At 40.8% G+C, this 21456-nt stretch overlaps 2 protein-coding genes across 4 annotated transcripts in view; both read right to left on the bottom strand.

Annotated features, from left to right (window-relative positions):
• The window catches only part of LOC135205534 (protein SGT1 homolog), a 150821-nt gene extending 138571 nt beyond the window's left edge, over nucleotides 1–12250 (bottom strand). For 2 of the 3 annotated variants that reach the window (XM_064236286.1, XM_064236288.1), the window contains exon 1: nucleotides 12034–12163. The gene's annotated coding sequence lies outside the window, so the exon portion shown is untranslated. Of the gene's footprint in view, nucleotides 1–12033 lie in introns of all 3 variants that reach the window. The other variant, XM_064236287.1, reaches the window with a different exon arrangement.
• Nucleotides 12251–13034: 784 nt separating this feature from the next.
• Nucleotides 13035–21456, bottom strand: part of LOC135205533 (N-acetylneuraminate lyase-like) — a 9356-nt gene continuing 934 nt past the window's right edge. The window contains exons 2-9 of the mRNA XM_064236285.1: nucleotides 18936–18960; nucleotides 18698–18756; nucleotides 17894–17964; nucleotides 17268–17410; nucleotides 15833–16001; nucleotides 15086–15234; nucleotides 14368–14539; nucleotides 13035–13417 (exon numbers count right to left, since the gene is read on the bottom strand). Of these exons, the coding sequence (XP_064092355.1) occupies nucleotides 13260–13417; nucleotides 14368–14539; nucleotides 15086–15234; nucleotides 15833–16001; nucleotides 17268–17410; nucleotides 17894–17964; nucleotides 18698–18756; nucleotides 18936–18938 (924 nt within the window). The 5' untranslated portion in view covers nucleotides 18939–18960 and the 3' untranslated portion in view covers nucleotides 13035–13259. The remainder of the gene's footprint in view (nucleotides 13418–14367; nucleotides 14540–15085; nucleotides 15235–15832; nucleotides 16002–17267; nucleotides 17411–17893; nucleotides 17965–18697; nucleotides 18757–18935; nucleotides 18961–21456) is intronic.

Raw genomic sequence — 21456 nt, 5'->3', positions numbered from 1 at the left:
CTGACACGCTTAGCAGAAGCTAGTGCAATAGAAAGAGTGCCTTCTTAGTCAAGTTCCTGAGTGAAGCCGACTTCAAAGGCTCAAACGGTGGCCCCATGAGGAACTTAAGCACCACATCTAAGTTCCAAGCCACTGTATCTTGCGGGAGCTTAGTGGTTTCGAAAGACCTAATGAGGTCCGAGATCTAATTGGAGGAAATATCCCAAACCTCGATGTCGAAAACCGAAGAGAGCATGGCTCTATATCCTCTGATCGTCGAAGGAGCCAGTTTCTTAGAGTTCCTAAGAAATAGAAGAAAATCTGCTATTTCTGTTAAGAGGTCGCAGGAAGTAGAGACTTTAGCACTTCTACACCACTCTCTGAAGATTCTCCACTTCCCTTGATAGAGTTTGTTAGAAGACTCTCTCCTACAACGAGCGATAGCTTCTGCAGCTCTTCTTGAAAATCCTTTCGCTCTGACAAGATTCCGGACAGTCTGAACCCTGTCAGTAGCTAGAGCGGACAAGTTTTGGTGGAACCTCTTGAAGTGAGGTTGTTTGAGAAAGCCGCTTCTCTGGAGGAAGAAGTCTGGGGAAGTCTACTAACAACTGGAGAAGGCCGGGAACCACTCTTTCCTGGGCCAAAGGAGCGATTAACGTTAGCGTTACATTGCTGTGCGACATGAACTTGTTCAGCACCTCTCTTATTAGACCGAACGGAGGGAATGCATAAGCTTCCAGACCCGACCAATTCCAACAGCATTGCATCCACCGACCAAGCTAGAGGATCTGGGACTGGCGAACAAAAGAGAGGAAGACGGTTGTTCCTTGATGTCGCGAACAGGTCTATTGACGGTCGTCCCCAAAGGCGCCAAAGTTTCTGACAAATCTTGTTGTCCAAAGTCCACTCCAGAGGTAACACTTGCTGTTGACGACTTAACTCGTCCGCCAGGACGTTCATCTTTCCCGGAACAAATCTCGGGACTAGCTGAACCTTCGCTTCGTTTGACCACAGGAGGAGATCCTGCTACTTCGTACAGAGAGAAAGACTGAGTCCCCCCCATTTTGTCCCCCCCCGTTTCCGCACGTACGAGAGAGCCGTGGAGTTGTCGGAATGCACTGCCACTACTCAACCTTCTACTAAGCTCCGAAACTGTCTGAGCCCCAAGAAAATTGCTAACAGTTCCTTTACATTATGTGGAACTTCTTCTCCTTCTCCGACCAAGCTCCTGAAGTCCGGTTGATTTCCCAGTAGGGCCTCCCAACCAACTGTGTCCGATGCGTCGGAAAAGACTGTAGGTTCGGGAGGATGGGTCGTAAATCTAACCCCTTCTTTCCAACCTTGCTCGAGAGCCACCACCTTAGGTCCTCTTATTTGATCTGTGACAGGAAAGGTAATCGAGTCTGGTTGTGTCTTCCTGCACCAAGAGGCTCTCAGGAAAAACTGCAGAGGTCTCATGTGCAGTCTTCCCAACGTCACAAATTTCTCCACTGACGTCAATTTGCCCAGGAGCCTCATCCACTGATTGGCAGAACTTCCCTTTTGTCCAAGAACTCCTGAACTGTCTCCAGACGCCTTGAACCCTCTTCGGGGACAGAAAAGCCCGAAAAACTTGAGCATTCAGAATCATCCCCAAATAAAGGATGCTCTGAGATGGAAACCAAACTGGGACTTCTGTTTGTTGACCAGAATTCTAACTTTCTGGCAAGATCCAGAGTTGTTCCAAGGTCCTTCATGCACCGACTCTCTGATTCCTCCCGACCGGAGAAGCCAATCGTCCAGATAGAGGGAGATTCTTACTCCTAAAATGTGCAGCCAGCTTCCTATCGGGGATAGAACCCTGGTGAAAACTTGAGGAGCGGTCGCTAGTCCGAAGCAAAGCGCCCGAAACTGAAACACCTTGCCTTCGAACATGAACCTCAGTACTTCCGAGATTCGCGATGTATCGGAATGTGAAAATAAGCGTCTGCATGTCCAGAGAGACCATCCAATCCCCTGTCTGATGGACTCCAGAACCGACCGAGTGGTCTCCATATGAAATTTTGTTTTCTGGACATGCAAGTTCAGGGGCGCTCACATCCAAAACCGGCCTCCAGCCCCCTGATGATTGGGAACTACAAAAAGGCGATTGTAAAAGCCTGGAGGAAAATCCCCTTCTATCTGTTCTATCGCTTCTTTGAGAACAAGCGCTTCCACTTCTGCGGCTAGCGCCAGAATTTGTCTGAGCCCGGAGAGTATGCCTGGAATGGAATTGGCACAGGTGAGAGCGAGGGAGGTGAAACGAGAGGAATACGATAGCCGAACTTGAGTACTTGCACTACCCAGGCTTCTGCTCCTCTGTTTTCCCATTCCTCCCAAAACAGCGCCAGCCTGGCTCCCACTGGTGCATGAAGAACCGAGCTTTCATTTGGAAGGTTTGTTAACCTTGGCCGAGGCCTTAGACTGAGGTCGCAAATTCGACTTCGGCCGAAAGAAGCGCTTGGGTTTCTCCCTCGAAAAGGCGCTTGGGTCAGAGGAGAAACCGAAGGAACAGTCTCCAGGAGGACTTTAGGTCTCTTAGTAGACTGTGCCAGTAAATCCGAAGTAGATTTCTTATCTAGCGCAGACGAAATTGACACTACATCGTCTGGAAAGAGTTATCTTTCACAAACGGAGCAAACAGAGAGCAGACTTCTGTTGGACGTAACCCTTTTAGAAGCAAAGGAGCACCAAAGTTTGCCTTTTCTTAAGGGTACCAAAGGCGATGAGCGAAGCTAACTCATCACATCCATCCCTAATGGATTTGTCCGCACAGGACAGAACACCAATCCAATCCTCCGCTAACTCTGAGAAAGAGAAGGACAGTCTTCGATCTTGGCCGCTAAAGCGCCAATAGTCCAATCAAGGAAGCTAAAGACTTCCAAAAGTTTAAATTGATTCTTTACAACGTGGTCCAACTCAGGCGCTGTAAAGAAAACTTTCGCTGCGGCGAAAGCAGATCTTCTAGAGGAGTCGATTAAACTGGAGAAGTCTCCCTGGGAGGAGGCAGAAACTCCCAGAGAAGGAGCTTCCCCAGTTACATAAAACCTATACCTCTTACGAAGCAACTTAGAGGGAGGGTAAGCAAAAAGAGCCTTCCCTAAGTCTCTTTTCATAGACATCCATTTCTCCGTCTCTTTCAACGAATGTCTAACCGCTTTAGATAGAACAAGTTTTTGGGAGGAGAGGGTCTGAAGTTTTCCTCCTCATCAAAAAAGTCGAAGTTGGGAGCGCGGGGGGGGCCGCTTTCTCAAAATAATCTGGATAAGATACCAGAAGAAATCTAAGGAGATGAATAACACGAGAGGTGATGTGAATCCTCCTCCTCTACTTCTTCTTCATTCTCCGATACCGCCGAAGAAGTAGACGGAACTACAACCGGATCTGAAGTTTCGAACCACCCCTTGGACTCATTCTCCAGTTGGTTAACATCTCTAACTGCTTGCGCAAAGGCGCGCCAGAGACGAATCAAAAACAGTTAGCGTAGCTTGGAAGAGCCTAAATGCAGCAGGAGGCGGAAAAACTACTTGCGCCTCGCTCGGAGCCGTCGAAAGTCGAGGCGAAAACAGGAGCGCATCAGGCGTAAACAGACGAAAAGCGCCTAAAGAAACACCCTTAGAACTGCTAGCTACAGCGCTAAAACCACACAATCTCTACTAGTAGATGGAGCCGAAAAAGGCACAGATTGAGGCGACTGAACGAGCCGCTAACGGCCAGCGCGCAACCCTACTCTCAGGCTCCTTATACCGCTTGACTGGAGGAGGCGAAGAATCGGCGCCTGAACGCCTCTTTAAGGGACGCGAAACGGGCGAATCTCGCCAAGAGCGCCGTGCGACCGGAGACGAATCGCTTGAATCATTCGAAAGGCGTCTGACCGCAACACACCTTTCCAACGCTTAACCGAGCCCTGTTGAGGCGCAACAGGCTCAACAAGAGAGCGCCTGTCTGTGGGCAAATCCCGATCGACTCCCTTGGACTTCCGGTATGTCTTCTCCCCGGTGCGGGGGAGCTGGACAGTGACCTTTGTCTAGGAGACGTGTCAGGACAGACAGACGCACCCTCAACTACACTCTACCTGAAGCCGCTTTCTCCAAAAACGTCTTCAACTGAATTACCAAGTTGCAAAACCGTATTCGATAGTACCGAAAATTTCTGATCTAACCTCGATTCCAGACTGGCAATGGTGTCGGAAGAAACTACACGGGAAGCCGGAGAAGCGGGATTAGTAGGAGGCAATAGGAGGTGTAGTTAAAGGAGACATAACAATTTGAGGAGAAACAGAAGGAACAGAAGCATCGCAAGACGAAGCGGAGCTAAGTCTACTTTCCCTAAGCGCTGCTTTTCTAATTCTGTCTTTAGCTAATTTCTCCGAGTATGAACTAAAAACTTCCATTGAGAATCAGTCCAATCACTACACTCGTTACATGTTCGATCTGCTGAACAAACCTGTCCCCTACACTTAACACATTTAGTGTGAGAATCATATTCTAACTTGGATAATCTAGTTTTACATCCTGAGATGCAAAACCTAACTCCCGACGGACTAGAATCCGACATGGCAACGCCTAAATAAAAAGCAAAATAACAACAACGCCAAAAAAGAGTACTTCACCAATTCGAAGATCAATTCCACAAGAAAAAAAAGCGAAGCAAAGTCATCCAACCGCACCGACCACCGATGTTCACCGGACGCCGGCAGGAAAAGAATTGAATTCACCTGGGCAGTTGTACCTGGTTCTCCCGCGAGTGGAGGGAGATGACGTCATCACCACCAGTGTTGGCGACGCCGACGCGCTAAATTTGAATTTAGTATCCTGCCGCTCGTGGAAATCACGGCTCTATAATTGTTCGGTAAGACACTACAATAAAAAGCTGTCTTTCCTTGGTCTCTCTTCCGTGTCCATCCATTCCTTCATAATTTTCAACGCTCTCTTCGAAGAGCGTGATAACACCATCTTTGTGAAGTCGGACTTCTTAGTTGTCTTCCCTAGAGTGAACTCTGAAGGTGGGGAACGAGGGGCAGCTGGAACAAAGTTTTCCGGAAAAAGTTCCGTGAAAACTTTAATAAAAAAGTTCCGTGAAAACTTTAATAAGTCTTTTCAAGTCCGACGAAGGCTGTAGATGTCTTTGATTCTCTTCGTCGGAAGAGTCTTCCATCGGACCAAAAGGAGAAGGGGGAGGAGTCATCCTTCCCTTCTTCCGATCGACCCATAACCGACGTCGCGATGTCATGCTTCGTCAGTGCTTCCGAAGAATATTCTTGACGCCTGCAAGTGTCCTGGCGTCGAGAATCCTGACACTCAGCCTCCTGGTGTCGAACTTCTTGACATTTGGCGTCCTGCTGTTCAAATACTTGACGTTCGGCGTCTTGGCATCCAGCCTCTTGACGCCTGGCGTCCTGGCATCTAGCTTCTTGACTCTTGGTACTCTGTCGTCGAGAATCTTGACGATCTGCGTCCTGGCTTTTAGTTTCTTGATACCTGGCGTCTTGGCGCCCAGCCTCTCGACGCTCGGCGTCCAGAAACTTGACGCCTGGCATCCTGGTGTCCAGAATCTTGACGCTTGGCATTCTGGCATCCAGAATCTCAACGCCTGGCATCCAGGTTCTTGACGCTCAGCGTCCTGTTGTCCAGAATATTGATGTCTGTCGTCTAGGTGCTGAAAACCTTGACGCTCTACGTCCTAGCGTCCAGCTTTTAGAGGCATGTCGTCCTGGCGTCCAGCTTTTCGTCCAAGCTTTTGACTTATGCAGTCTTTGCTTGTAGTAGGCTGATAAGCCTGCATTAAAGAGGAGAGCTTCTGCTGCAAATCTTGCAGTAAGGAAATCTACGGAGCCTCTTGCTGCTGGGGACAGACTGGGGAAGCCGCAACATCAATATCTCTCTTCATCCTGTTCGGCGAGAGACGAACGTCCTGAAGACGAACGCCAATCAGCAGGAGGAGCTGGAGCATGAACTGAAGGCATCCAATCGTCCGATACTTTCTTTCCTCCTACCAAAGACGACGGCCGCCTGTGCGACATCTTGCGTCTTAGCTTGGTAGGGGAGCAAGCATCGGAGTCGAAATAGAAGCGTTCAGGAGTTGCAGCACGCACCGAAGGCTTCCCTCCGTCCGATACTTCCTTTCCTCCTACCAAAGACGACGGCCGCCTGTGCGACATCTTGCGTCTTAGCTTGGTAGGAGAGCAAGCATCGGAGTCGAAAGAGAAGCGTTCCGGAGTTGCTGCCGGCACCGAAGGCCTCCCCCCCGTCCGATATTTCCTTGCCTCCTACCAAAGACGACGGCTGCCTGTGTGACATCTAGCGTGTTAGCTTGGTAGGAGAGCAAATATCGAAGCTGGAAGGGAAGCGCTTCGGGCTGCTCCAATAACTACATCCTGGCAGTTCTTGACACTTGGCGTCCTGCTCTACTGGATGTTGTCTATTGAGGGATCTAGATTTCGAAGTCTGACGCCAGCCCCGTCTGGGTACTGCGTTGTCAGACGACGAAGAAAACACTTTAACCTCGCCTTTCCAATGGTGAGGGTGAGCGTCCTGGGGATCGTCAACAGGTACGCTCGAGGGGACGGTCGCTCGGGAGCTAAAACCTCTCGCCTCCCTTCGTCGATCGACTTTCCTTCTCACAGGGGTTGGTGAGCTTGGAAGAGGTCTAGGACTAGGAGCACGACAGATCCGAGCGGTATCAACAGAAAGACATAATAAATTTACTTCGCCTTACCTATGGCGAGGGTGAGCGTCCTGGGGATCGTCAACAGGTACGCTCGAGGGGACGGCCGCTTGGGAGCTAAAACCTCTCACCTCCCTTCGTCGGTCGACATTCCTTCTCACAGGGGTTGGTGAGCTTGGAAGAGGTCTAGGACTAGGAGCGCGACAGATCCGAGCGGTCGCACCCTCCACTGCACTTGCACTTGCACTGATTTTAGCACTGTAACTTGTGATTTTAAGATCTCTCACATTCGACCATGATTTCTCTGTTTCTACGAGGGATTCTACCTTTACCAAGGGCTTGAATGGTCGCTATCATGTCCTTTAAAGTTGGACCAACACCTGTATCAGTAGGGGGAATAGGAACTATTACTACGGAAGCAGGATCAATAGGATCACTAGCAAGGGAAAGAGAATTGTCAATTCCCTGACTATTTCTAGAAGAGCGAGACATACTACTCTTCGCTCTCCTGATCTTATTCTTTTCAAGCTTTCGCACATAGCAATAATATCCATCCACTCATTTTCAGGTAAATGGACACATTCTTCCTCCTATCATCAAACTCTCCACTCTTGCCTCTAAATTCATATAAATTGAATGAGGATCTATCGAGGCTTTAGCAAGCCGAGTATTACATCCTCTCACTCACATTCTTACACTCGAAGCAGAGTCAGACATGTTTGGAAAATGCAAAAGAGAGATCAAGAATAAGCAAGAGTTAAAGCAATAATATTCTAAATCAAACATTCTCTTATCATCATCATTCATTATGATCCATCATCATTATCAAGATGATCCACATGCACCCAAAAACAAGCGAAAGCCAAAGCCAAAGTGTACTTCACCAAATAACTGTGAAAAAACACGGGCCAAACGAGCAAAATTCCAACGATGTCACCGATGCGGCGGCAGGGAAGATCTGAGGAATAGGGAACGGTTCTACGTACCTGGGTAGAGGGCGCACAGGTGGTGCACCTGACTACCCAATCGGCGATTGCCGCGAGTTTTGAAATTCTGCCGTGACGTCAGGGACGTTAGCTATATAGGGTAAAAAACCGCATGGTACAGGGGTGGACCATGTACGATCAATGTGTACAACCCCAAAAAAAGTACATTATAACACGTCCTGACATCTGAGATGGGCATCAGACGCGACTTCTTGTTGGTGAGAAACGGAGCTAAAGACCTCTACTCCAGTGTCAGTACTTTTCTTGGGGTTGTACACATTGATTGTACATGGTCCACCCCTGTACCATGCGGTTTTTTACCCTATAGGGTAGAATATCACGACATGCCAACCCTCATCACGGTGGACGGGTCTTATTCACTCGATATTTAATTGGTGAAACATGAATACAATTGCAACTCTAAGCATACCATTTAAAAGACTGAAGTTTCGTCAACATATTGTGATATATGAAAGCCCCATACGAACTAAAACAAGCATGTGAGCTCTTCGTAAAATATGTTTTCAAGGCAGTTTTGAAATCCAATATGACGGCTACGTTTTGCATGGACGATTCTCATCAGTGACTGCCACCATCTTTCCCCAGCCTTCCCAGCACTCTTTTGAACAATGTTAGCGTATGTATGTAACGTTTATTGATCTTACTCAAGATTGCAGTTGTAATCAGCACAATAAAACAACATTTTGTTGCCTACATTAGTGAAAGTATGAAACTTGTTATTCCCGGGGTTATGGTTTGAACTGAATTCATTCTTACCTTGTAATCGGCGGTTTTTATCCTTACTGCCATCACAACTGAAACTCCACAGTGCTTATTTGATTGTTATTATACACATTTTGGTCTCAGTTCACTCCACATTGCACTTTAAACCCGTTGCTGTTCCTGGTTTCTAAGCGCGCGCGCCATAAACACAATTACTAACAGCAGACGACGACAGACGACGAAAACCGCAAAGTTTTATTCCCTAAAACTGTTTACTTTACTCGTTATTTAGTTTAAATTTACTTTATTAAAAATTTTGATTTAATTCATGTCATATTATCCCTTTTTTACAACCAAATTACCCCGAAAAATTACAGATATTTCTAAAGTAGATAAAATCAAATGTTTCTAACGTTTTCGTACATCTGGCTGCCGAAAACCATAGAGGAACGAATACGGAAAAGTGCATGTAGGAACGACTACGTTTTTTTTTTTTTTTTTTTTTGCTTTTTGTTTTGCTAGCACTTTTCATTGATTTCAGTCTTTATTAGTATTTTGAATTTCTTTAATAATCATATGCCAGAAATAAATGTAACCTTTAATGTTTGCATGCTTTAATGTTTGCATGCTAAGAATGGCAAAATCATCGTTGCCACATTAGTGGAGGCTTCACACATAGCCGTTCCATTATTATAACTGTTTCCATGAATTCTAGTTGTCATAGTAATGCAATAATGATAAAATTGCTTTAATATTTATGTATATATACTTCCAATACATAGCCTAATTTCACCAATTTCAACGTTTTGTGTGTAAGTCTTATACCCAGTTTGGAGGGTCAAACACATACCGAATGGCAACAGAGAGAGAGAGAGAGAGAGAGAGAGAGAGAGAGAGAGAGAGAGAGAGAGAGAGGCAGAGACGAGAAGAAAAGGGCGAAGGAACGAGAAGAAAAGGGATGGCGGTGGAGGGGGGGTGGGGGTGGGGAGAGGGTAGGTGGAGCTTTATACACGTGTTCGTATCCATTTCTGCATAATGGAGTTTTTTGTCTCTTGGTACAAGGACAAGTGTCGTTATTCTTTACGATTAGTGATTCACGAATTACCCTTATAAATTACGGCACTGGGTGTAATGCACTATAGCAAAATCTCGTTCTGTTACGAGTGTTCGTAACAGAAATAGGTATTGCCCAAAAACGTGCTTGCACTGTCTCTGAAACCCATAGTTGACATGCTGCTTAGTTGTCAATCAAGTTTTTATAACCAAGTATTTTTTACAAGCTAGCTATTGAATAAATTTGTATTTTTCTCAGTCAAAACATATGCCCCTCAATGCTAACTTTCCTCTTTTAAAAACGACTTTCTGGTCATTGCAAATTCGGCCCCATAATTTCTTATGGTGCGAAAACAGACAGAGGCCCATGGACCGAAAACGATTGCGTCACACTACGGCGATAATCCAGCAGTAAAACTTCTTCATATATCCAAAAAGTAAATAATAATGATATATATGCGCATTACGATTATAACAATTACATGTATAGCTGATAACAATCTGCATGAATAACTGGTAAACTGTTCTGCAATGACAGTTGAGTATAGCAATTATTTACAATAGGTACGAAAGTCAAGATGTCGTGACGTCATAATACAGAACTTAAAAGAACGTTCTAATTCAGAAAAATAATTACTTAAATTTGAGTCAGAGTCGAGTTACTTTTTCAATAACGAATATTTTCAAATTAATCATCATAAATATGTAAAATATTGATGTTTTACTACTTATTTAAAAATTAGCCAAGAGTACGCTTCTCGTCATCTTCTACCAAAACAGCTGTTTACTCCTGGCTTCTTGTTGGTGAGAAATCGTGTTTCGATTGTTGTGATAAAAGTGCTCCAGCGTCTGTGGGTACAAGTGGTGTACGGATTTATCACAGGAAATGGAAAGTTTGTTGACACAAGCGACTCCGTAAACATCGAGATGGCGTCAATCTTCGAAACATTTTTAGTTGTAAGTAAAAATTTCTAAAGCGTTTTGGTGAGATTTCCACTGCCGTGGGCGCCATTTTCAGTACCCTCTGTTTAAATCTTAAAATTTGGCCTTAATTTCTAACTTTGGAGAAAATACTTACTTCGAAAGGAGAGTAGAGGTCTTTAGCTCCGTTTCTCACCAAACAACAAGTTGCGACTGATGCCCATCTCCGGTGTTAGGACGCGTTATAATGTACTTTTTCGGAGGGTGGCAAGCGTTCGATTGTAGGTGGCCTGTTTGGCCTGCTGTGATGTTTTACCCTATAACTACCAGTTAAGTTAGATGTTTAAAATAAACATTTTGAAATAAAGTTATACTAAATAATGAGTAAAGTAAACAAATAAGAGAATAAAGCTTTGCACCTCATAAACAGTGTCGTCATCTGCTGCTTGTGACTGTTTGTGGCGCGAGCGCATAGGAACCAGGAACAGCAACTTGTTTAAAGTGCAATGTGGAGTGAATCAAGACCAAAATGTGTATAATAACAATCAAATAAGCACTGTGGAGTTTCAGTTGTGATGGCAGTAAGGATAAAAACCACCGATTACAAGGTAAAAATGAATTCAGTTCAAACCATGACCCCGGGAATAACAAGTTTCATACTTTCACTAATATAGGCAACAAAATGTTGTTTTATTGTGCTGATTACAACTGCAATCTTGAGTAAGATCAATAAACGTTACATATATATGCTAACATTGTTTAAATGAGTGCTGGGAAGGCTGGGAAAGATGGTCTCCGTCACTGACCAGAACCTGCCATCCACACGGTAGCCGCCATATTGGATTTCAAAACTGCCTTGAAAACATATTTTACGAAGAGCATCACAAGCTTATTTTAGTTCGTATGGGGCTTTCATATATCACATTATGTTGATGAAACTTCAATCTTTTGAAATGGTATGCTTAGAGTTGTAATTGTATTCTTGTTTCACCAATTAAATATAGTGAATAAGACCCGTCCAGCTTGATAAGTGTTGGTAGTCGGTGATGTTTTACCCTATGTTGCGAAAGTTCAATCTTTTGAATGGTATGCTTAAAGTTGTAATTGTATTCTTTTCACACCAATTAAATATCAAGTGAATAAGGCCTGGCCAGTGTGATGGCGATGCATCGTCCGTGGTTGTTTACACTTTTTTCACCGTGCAGTGACAATAGTCCACTTTGAATAGAAAATTTGGGCCAAACACTGGAACCTATGAGGTCATTCTATAATGGAAGGGAAATCGAGATTTCACCCCACCAAGCCAAGTCAGGGCATGGCAGTCCCTGTGAGGTTAGGGAGGTGGTCTAGTTACTATAGGTAGCTAGGTATGTCAAGAACTGGGATTCTATGAATGGTTAGATTTTCGACTAGGTATTTAGGCTAAAACTGCCTGCCGTGACGGCACAAGTATTGAATGTGTCATCGAGCAACCTGACACAATGATAGTTTACAAGCACCTACAAAAACCATGTATTACTAATAATGTAATAAAAATGTGCTACTACTAACCAATGTAAACAATGAGGGCGGGCAGCCTTTAGAGGACCTACCGTAACCCTTCCACCACTCGTTAAAACACCTTTTATAACACACACAACAAGAAAGAAATTACGGAGACTTGTAGAAATACACCTAAAACACTCACAAGAGGCAGATGAGCCCGACTTCTGAAGAGACATGCACAAAAATGATAAAAATTGATAGACGAACCTTCAATCACAACAAGACTAGCGTAGTGCAGCCCATGGCAGTGACGACGACACTTATTGGTAATGTGTCTCAAAGGACAGTTGAATCCGGTAGATTGATAGATTTTCTTAGGTGTGAATAAAGTTAACTAATTGATCTTCTGAATTTGGTAATTAAACTGTCATAAACACAGACATTCATGAATGTGTTAAATTCATGGAAACTTACCTAATTGACGAATATGTTCGAAACACCAACTGGATTTGGCCAAGTTTTAAAATACTACTTATCACATTGGAAATATGGACACAATTTAGTGCGATAAAATTTAATCTCCCGGTACCCTGAATCTTTGGAAATGTCATGTAAAGTCTTTGTCCAGGAAGTGGCCAACTTAATAAATCCTGTATGATAACATCTGTATATTTACCGTTTTATTTCGTTGGATGGCCTAATTATTAACATGTCAAATAGGCCAATAGGCTATTTGAACGTGAAACACTCTGCTATTGTCAGTTAACTCTAACTAGGGAAAAAAACCTGTAAAAAGTTTCTTATTTTTATCTGTGTAATAGAGAAATTCGAGTGTGTTTTTAAAAGTACTTGTAAGATATAAAAATCATTTCTGTATTTGCTTGTCATTAATGGTGACGAAACACTACCTTTACCAAGACTATCCAAGAGTATGGTAGGCGTCTATTTCGAGCCACCAGCATGTGATTGTTTTGTAGTTGCTAGAAGATTCTCTCTCTCTCTCTCTCTCTCTCTCTCTCTCTCTCTCTCTCTCTCTCTCTCTCTCTCTCTCATTTATATTATTTATTATACAACATATGCCTTTTTCATTCCAAACATAAATAAGAAGTTTATAGTTTTCTCTCTCTCTCTCTCTCTCTCTCTCTCTCATTTATTTATACAATATACCCCTTTTTCATTCCAAACGTCAATAAGAGGTTATAGTTTTTCTACGGATTTTCACATTTATTGACTTGTTACAAAGCGAGTGTTTAGTAAAGAGAATGCCTCTTTATCAGTTACTTTCAAAATTAATGAAATTATAGCTGTATTGCTTTAATTTGAATGGTCATTGGAAGTCCCAACAACTGTGTTTGTTAACAGACTCCTTTGAAAATTATTAGGTTTTGATGTCGACTGGATATTCTAGCGTCTTCGTCGCTTGGAATTTTAGTGGACTGATAGGCCCACAGCTCTCAAGTCTTCCCTGAGCCTATCAACCATCGCGGGCGTATAGGGCTTGACCGGGAATCGCGTCGGGCCCATGTCAATCCCCGTCAGGAGAGACGTGGCTGTTTTCAGGGACGCTACTGTAAATCCACCGCTACCTGTGAATGAATAGATTAGGAAAATATGATTAATACACCAGTTTCATGACGACAGTCCTTAACTGAACGGAATGACGCAGTTGGTAAAATGTAGATATAACAGTAAACTGCTCATAAATCATATTTATATTTTAACATAAATACAAGTAATTCAATACATCATCAATCACTATAGGAGTTAAAAATAAAAATGAAGGCAAATAGATAAGCGAATAAAAATGCTAATATATATATATATATATATATATATATATATATATATATATATATATATATATATATATATATATATACAAACAATATATATATATATATATATATAGATATATATATATATAACACATATATATGCATATATATATATTATATATAGTATATATATATATATATATATATATATAGTATATATATATATATATATATTTTTTTTTTCACTGTGTGACCAACCAATTTACTCCAATAGTAGCAGACCCTTATTTGCCGGATATATATATATATATATATATATATATATATATATATATATATTTATATATATAATATCCGGCAAATAAGGGTCTGCTACTATTGGAGTAAATTGGTTGGTCACACAGTGAAAAAAAAAATATATATATATATGTGTGTGTGTGTGTGTGTGTGTGTGTCTAGCTACTGCGTGTGTGTGACCGACCAACTTACAGACCCTTTTCTGACGAAAAATGCATAAAAGTGATCAATCAACAACTTACACTGATAGGGGAGACCTTTTTCTGACGTAAAGTGCTTAAAAGTGACCAAAAACTCCCTCTGATAGCGGAAGATCCTTTTCTGACAGAGAGTGCAGCATGCATCTGACCAACATCTTACTCTGCTAGTGAGAGACCCTTTTCTGACAGGAAGTGATCAACAATTTATACTGATAGTGGGAGACCCTTTCCTGACAAAGTGCACAAAAGTGACCCACAACTTACTCTGCTTGAAAACAGCACCAATTTGAGTGAGAAGTTCTTCCTGGACCCTCTTGGCCTCAGATACTTTCGATTCTCTCATTAAGGAGAAGATCTGAGACGCCATTGTGGGGAACCCACTGAAAGTTCCTCCGACGGCGCTGTTGAAGCCAAGGCTGACTGCCTCTTGCAACTTCTGTGGTTGAAAACAAGAATAACTGTAGCTACCAACTTTCTTAAGAACAGTAACTGTAGAAACGACAGTCAGATCAGTTCACCATTTAATAGCGACATAAAATTAGTGACTGACCACTTCCTGTAATTTCTGTAGAACACGGCAAGATTGATTTTTCATTATGCAAAAATTATTCGTTTTCGAGATTGACAACTGTCTGGATGATATTTAAAAAAATTAAGAGGTAATAGGACAATACTGAAGGACCTCATCAATAGTGAATAGATGTTACTGAACAACAGATCATGAGATGCTCAGTTATATTTGCAGCTATAAAGGAAAATTTGAAGTCTTATTTAAACCGAGAACGTTTATAGTATACTGTAAGAGCATGTAGCAAGGAGATCATGGGGTAGAATTCATAGGTTATGCAGTGTTTTGAAAAGCTATGAAATATCTAAATTAAAAATGTCTACAAAATTATCTCAGGCTCGTCGTCATATCAAAGCCATCTGACATTAGAAAGGATTAACTAAGCGAAAGGGGTAGCTGCTCTGGAACTCTTACCTCATCAAACCCATTGAAGATGGTGAGTGTTCCTCCAGCCACCTGCAGACATTTCTTGCCCTCTCCGGCAACGTCCATGTCGGTGAATTTGAGGCCAGCTAGATTCGGAATTCTCTTGGTCCCCTTCTCGAGAAATTCACTCATGGATACTGCCGAAGACAAAATGAGATGAGCAATTTTGCCGACGACGGAAATAAATACTAAGCAATTCTACGAAGACAGAATGCAATACTCAGCAAATCTGCCAAAGAAGGAATGAGATATTAAGCCATTCTGCCAAAGACCAGATGAAAATAATGTAATGCAATTCTGCCAAAGACCAAATGCAAATTATGTAATGCAATTCTGCCAAAGACCAAATGAAATAATGTAATGCAATTCTGCCAAAGACTAAATGAAAATAATGTAAAGCAATTCTGCCAAAAAAAATAAATAAATTATTGTGAAGCAACACTGCCGAAGACAGAAATCATGGGTCAAGTTACTGCCTCAAACACACTGTATTAACCAAATCTTTAAAGATAAGTCATTGCTACAACGGTGCTTATTAGGTTATAATATTACAGGTGGTCAGACATATAAAAAAAATGTGTTTGGTCATAACTTGCGCTTTTTTTAGAATGCTTCTCGCAAGAGCCTATCGCTTGCAACTGTCTCTCAGAATACATTCTCGCCAACGTACTCGCTCGCATGGGCCGCAGATTTCATACTTGCAAATAAAAGAATTGATCAAATTAAGCTACTTACTGGAGACGCATGTTTTCATCGGAATGTGGTAGTAAAACAGCGGAGTATTTGGGCATACTTTAGAAACCTCTTCCATGAAGTCAACAAGTTCGTCAGGGGTCTTTGGTTTGTCAAACAAATTGGGAAGAAGGGCCACGCCTTCCACGCCAATGCTTACCGCGTGTTTGACCTAAGGAAGAAAATGTTGGTAACATAATGTAGCTTAATTTAACAGCTATGAGTTGGAGGACTGTGATAGAGCAAAAAAAAAAAAATAATAATAATAATAATTATTATTATTTTATTATTATTATTCATTATTATTATTATTAATTATATTTTATCTTTATTTTTGGCGGAAAAAATAGCATGCGTATATAAATATATATTTCGCTTGAATTATTCATAGGCATCTTCGCACCCCTGGGAAAACCCAGCAGGGGTGCGAACACCCTAGGTTAAAACCACTGACCTATGTCAATAAAGGCCACGAATAATTCAATTTACCATTGTCGTAACATATCCGCCTGCACTGAAAATATATTGCTAATGTTGGCTAAATTAAAAGTAATTGAACTTTGTTAAAATATCCTAACCTGGCACTTCAGGTAAATCACCGACATACAGGGACAACAGTTATTCGCAAACAACGCTTAATTCCGCTAACACAGAAGACCTGATTTTGAACAGAAGAATTTGACAGAGAAAAGAGGAATCGGGGGAAAGGATGGCGATGATGAGATAAAGAAGATGAAGAAGTAAGAAAAGAAAGTATAGGAATGGAAGGAACAGGAGAAGACTAAGATAAGTAACAATTACAATAAAAAGGAAGATATTTAAAAAGGATCAAAAGGCTCCAAATTATAAGACGAAGAAGCAGAAAAAAAGCAAATTCGAAGAAGTAGAAGAAGTGGAAAGAAAGAAAGAATGAAAGAAAGAAAGAAGAAGAAGAAGAAGAAAAAGAAGGGGAAAGAAAGAAAGAAGAAAAAGAAGAAGGGGGAAAGAAAAGAAGAAGAAGAAGTAGAAGATGAAGAAGAAGAAGAAGAAGGGGAAAGAAAAGAAGAAGAAGAAGAAGAAGTAGAATGATGAAGAAGAAGAAGGGGAAAGAAAAGAAGAAGAAGAAGGAAAAGTAGAAGCCGAAGAAGAAGGGGAAAGAAAGGAAGAAGAAGAAGAAGGGGAAAAGAATTGAGAACAAGAAGCAAAGAAGAAGAAGTAGAAGACGAAGAAGAAGAAGAAGAAGAAGGGGAAAGAAAGAAATAAGAAAAAGAAGGAGGAGAAAAGAAAAGAAGAAGAAGTAGAAGACGAAGAAAAAGAAGAAGGGAAAAGAAAGAAAGAAAGAAAGAAAGAGGAAGAAGGGGAAAGAAAGAAAGGAGAAGAAAAGGGGAAAGAAAAGAAGAAGAAGAAGAAGAAGAAGAAGAAGAGAAGAAGAAGAAGGAACACTCTTTGGGCAACTGACCAGCTCGCAGGTGTTCTTGAAACTCCCGGCCTCGCACTGCACGACGACTGTGGAGATCTCATCTCGACACTTCATCCAGGCCTCAGCGATCTGCTTCCTTTCGCTCACGGTCATCGACATCCCTTCCCCGGCCGTTCCATTCACTGTCGTGGCGTGAATGATATGAATAATATTAATAACTTTATGATATTTATACAACTAAAGCTATCGATACTACACCTACTTTGCAAACATCCGAGTTGAACTTTGTTCTTAGTAGGATGTGCTAAAAGCTTGCTGAAAGAAAATATACAAAATAATATATATTTTTTTTTATTTAGCTTCATGAAGAATGCAGGTATCTTTTTTATTTTTAATTAGTTAGTTTTATCGCTTCAAAAGGGTATATCTGCATGTAAGCAGGACAGTGGGTCCTGTATGTAAGTGTGCATTTCATGAAGTCTTTCATGTTTATGCATCATTTTCTAGATTTTTTAAATTTTAAGAATGAGCCATTTTAGAAAGTTGTGTATTATTGGCAACCTACGTAGCTTGCCAGGACATGCTAATAAAGTCTTAAAACTTGCTGGTATCGGCCTTAGTAATAACCAAGATGAACCAATAGAAAATTTACAGCTGAAACTTACGCCAGATTGCCGTGATTCCATGTTTCTTAAGGTACCTGGCGTAGGTTGGAATGCAGTCAAGATTCAGGGAGCTGAAAAATAGAAGCGATGAATTAAGTATAATAATTTTTCGGATTAAATAAATTGATGAGAAAAATACAGTAAGTTGTTAGGGGAAGAATTAAAGAAGTTACTGAGGGAATCTACACAAATTGCTAGAGAATACAGATGATTTGCTAAGGAAACCTAAGCATAAGTTGCTGGTAGAATCTGAAGACGATATGCAAGAGTTAAATACAGATTACATGTTAAGGAAAAATGCAGAAACACTGATGGAAACTTCGACATATAAGCCACTGGAGGATTCTACAGAATTGTACTCGGGAAACCCTGACGTAAATTGATGTGGAGAAGAAGAAGAAAAAAACTAACTTGGTGAGAGAATCTACAGGTAGTTTGTCAAGGAATGCTATAGATTTCATGCTAAGGAAAACTACACAAAGCTGGTAAAGATGAACTACAGCTAATTTGCAATGGGAATCTGCAGACAGTTTCATTTAGAAAACTACAGATGACATGTATAGCAGCTTTCGCGTTTGCGAAAACAAAACCTAAACAGCTGCAATAAAATATACTAAAAAATTGTTGGGGAAAGCTACGAGCATTTGGCAACAGGAAAGTAAAATTCAACCTCTATGAAAACCACTCTACTTACTATGGAACACTACACAACTTACAAGGGATAACTATAACTAGCCTTGGTAATCACAAGATAACTTACTAAAGAAAGATAACGGATGAATTGCCAACGGAATAATAACTCACCCGTCACTTTTAAAAGGAGCAAAAGTGGGCGCCATCATACCAGTGAAGTTGAAGCGTTTCTGGATGAAAGACAAAAACAGTTTTTATTTTTTTTCTATGAAAATATCAGTGATAAGATATTCAGTGACGTAATGCAAAAGCTATATTTTATGTACGTACAAGTATTCAGTATGTTCAATGTCATCTGCCTGATATAACGGCGTACAATAATTCTAAAAAGATATGGATCTACACTAACCATTTTGCCGGAGTTCGTCGGTGATCTGTCAGAAAGGCAAAAATATTACATTATTCATCATATTATCACAACCAAAACCTGCATTTACATATAGAAGATGTAATTTGGTAGTAGTCGCCTCTGTTTTTCCAGACTGGTTAATTGAATACGGAACTTAGGCCAAAGGCCGAGCACTGAAATGAAAATTGACAGTGAAAGGTGTAACAGGAGGTCGTTAAGTATATATCTTAGTCTAACCAGATCACTGAGCTGATTAACAGATCTATGGCTGGCCCGATGGACTGATATTTTCTACTTTGAGAAAAACCTCGCAGTTGCACTATAAATCAACTGTTAGGAGAGGGTGTAAAGTAAGATAGAAGGAAGAGTATATGAAAGGAGGTAAACTAAAAGGAACGAAAGGGGTTGCAGTTATAGGCCGATGGCACGCTGCAAAGAACTTTAAGTAATGCCTACCTACTGCACCGCATGAGGTGCGCTGACGGCGCTACCCCACTACAGGAGGGAGAGGCTCTGGCTGTTTTTCTAGGCACCAGATTTCATCGTGATTCATGGGAGGACCGGAAAGATATTTATTGTTTGTCTTAGAAGATCTGTATACTGAATAAAAGACCTGCAGTTTGCATTGTCAAAAGATAGATAGTTTATCCTTTCCTTGTATTAAAGTCACAATAATCTTCTGGCTAAATGAACACAGGCATTCAATAAATAATAAAAATGCAGCACTGAGAAGGACACATTATGCACCCCTCGTATTATTATCCGGAAATTGTTGAGACTTCACAGTAAATTATCAAATGAAAGCTGATGTTCAGATTTAATAGCAAGAAGAAAGCAATAATGAATGCACTGTTACCAACTTTTGTTTGGTCTTATCAGAAGAAATTACTAATAGAAGCTTGGAAAAATTTGCTAAGAATACTTCTCACAATTACTAAATACGACCGATTTTGCGCCACTTCTCTAAATAAAATGGAAAACATGCATACACACACTTAAACGTATGAATTTTTATCACATCACCTTGATTCATATACATGCATTAAGCTACAAATGTCCTTTAACATCCAATTTTTCATATTTATTAACCGAAGGGGAATTTTTTAGTTGATAATAATTTCATCCTCTTGTGGATTCGAACCAGCGCACAGAGGAGAAATAAGGACTTCAGTGACGTCTTTACCGACTCGGCCAAAAAGTGAACTATATATAAATATATATATATATATATATATATATATATATATATATATATATATATATATATATATAATACAGAGAGGGAAAGAAATAGGAGAACAATGAGAAGACATGCTTTTTTTATACATGGAAGACGTAAACAACAGAAAGCTGTGTGTGGACATAACAAAAGATAGCTCCACACTCCAGCTAATCTTACAGGTTCACGATGATCATGATGTTTGAGGGTAGCCTATTGTTGCCTTCTTGAACAAGAAAGGGACTTCAATACTTATATAAATGGTTCTATGCGTTGCAATGTATTTTTAAATCACGTGACGATCTTGGTACAGTTGAAAAAGGAAAAAACTGAGCGATGCTAACTGTATGGCATCATAGGGGCAGTCAGTTGACTTCTCGAGTTTATATATGCGTGCGCGCGTGTGTGTATGTAAGTAAGTGCGCGTGTTGTGTGGAAATCATAAGCTAATTTAGCACCACGTTACCTGTTGACTCTGAAGATACAAAACGCTATCACAGTCGTATACCCGATATGGTGATGACCTTGGGTTTAACAAGCAAGAATTATAGCCTCTTGCAAGCTGCTATACAACATTGTTAAATAGCTTCCTGGAACATTATTCTGTTTAATAATAAACTGTAAATGATTCCCGGTAATCTTTCGTTTGTGAGCTGAATTGATTGATAGGTATTGAGAAAAGAATGGATAGATCTTTAATTTGTAATGCTACGTTATCTTTCGTGAATGGATCTAGTGGTTAGGACGCTCGCCCAGCTGTACTCTGCTTTCTGGCCCCCAAACTGTCTCCATGGGCTCTATACTCAGATAAAAACATAAAAAATAAATAAAATAATATACAAATAAATAAATAAGCCGAACAGAATCTGTCAGGTGGTATGGTGGATATGACACAGAATTCCACGTCCCCATTAATATTAACGATGAAATATTTTCAATTCTGTTGTAACTTGGGTTGGTTTTCATCAGAGTTAATATTTTTGAAGATGAGAGAAAATGTCTTCTTGTTTCATTTGAAACTCATGGTTTTTTTTTTTTTTTTTTTTTTTTTTTTTTTTGTACGTAGTGCCTACTACCTTTAACAGCTATACATGATTTGTTTTGAGTTTTATCTGACTTAATCCACAACTTCTTTCATGCTGAATTGTTAGAGCTCTTTTCCTGAACCTTTATCTCTTCTTCACGTAATCTCTGATTAGTCAGTCGTAATCTGAACAATAAAGTAATCTCACGAATCATGTACCAGCCGACGCCTTTTGAGTTAGGTAAAAAAAAAATATTTTTTTCATTATCAGAAGATAA

The sequence above is a fragment of the Macrobrachium nipponense genome, chromosome 24 (genome assembly GCF_015104395.2).
Source record: "Macrobrachium nipponense isolate FS-2020 chromosome 24, ASM1510439v2, whole genome shotgun sequence".
Lineage (NCBI taxonomy): Eukaryota > Metazoa > Arthropoda > Malacostraca > Decapoda > Palaemonidae > Macrobrachium > Macrobrachium nipponense.
This window is presented reverse-complemented; position numbering and strand designations above follow the sequence as displayed.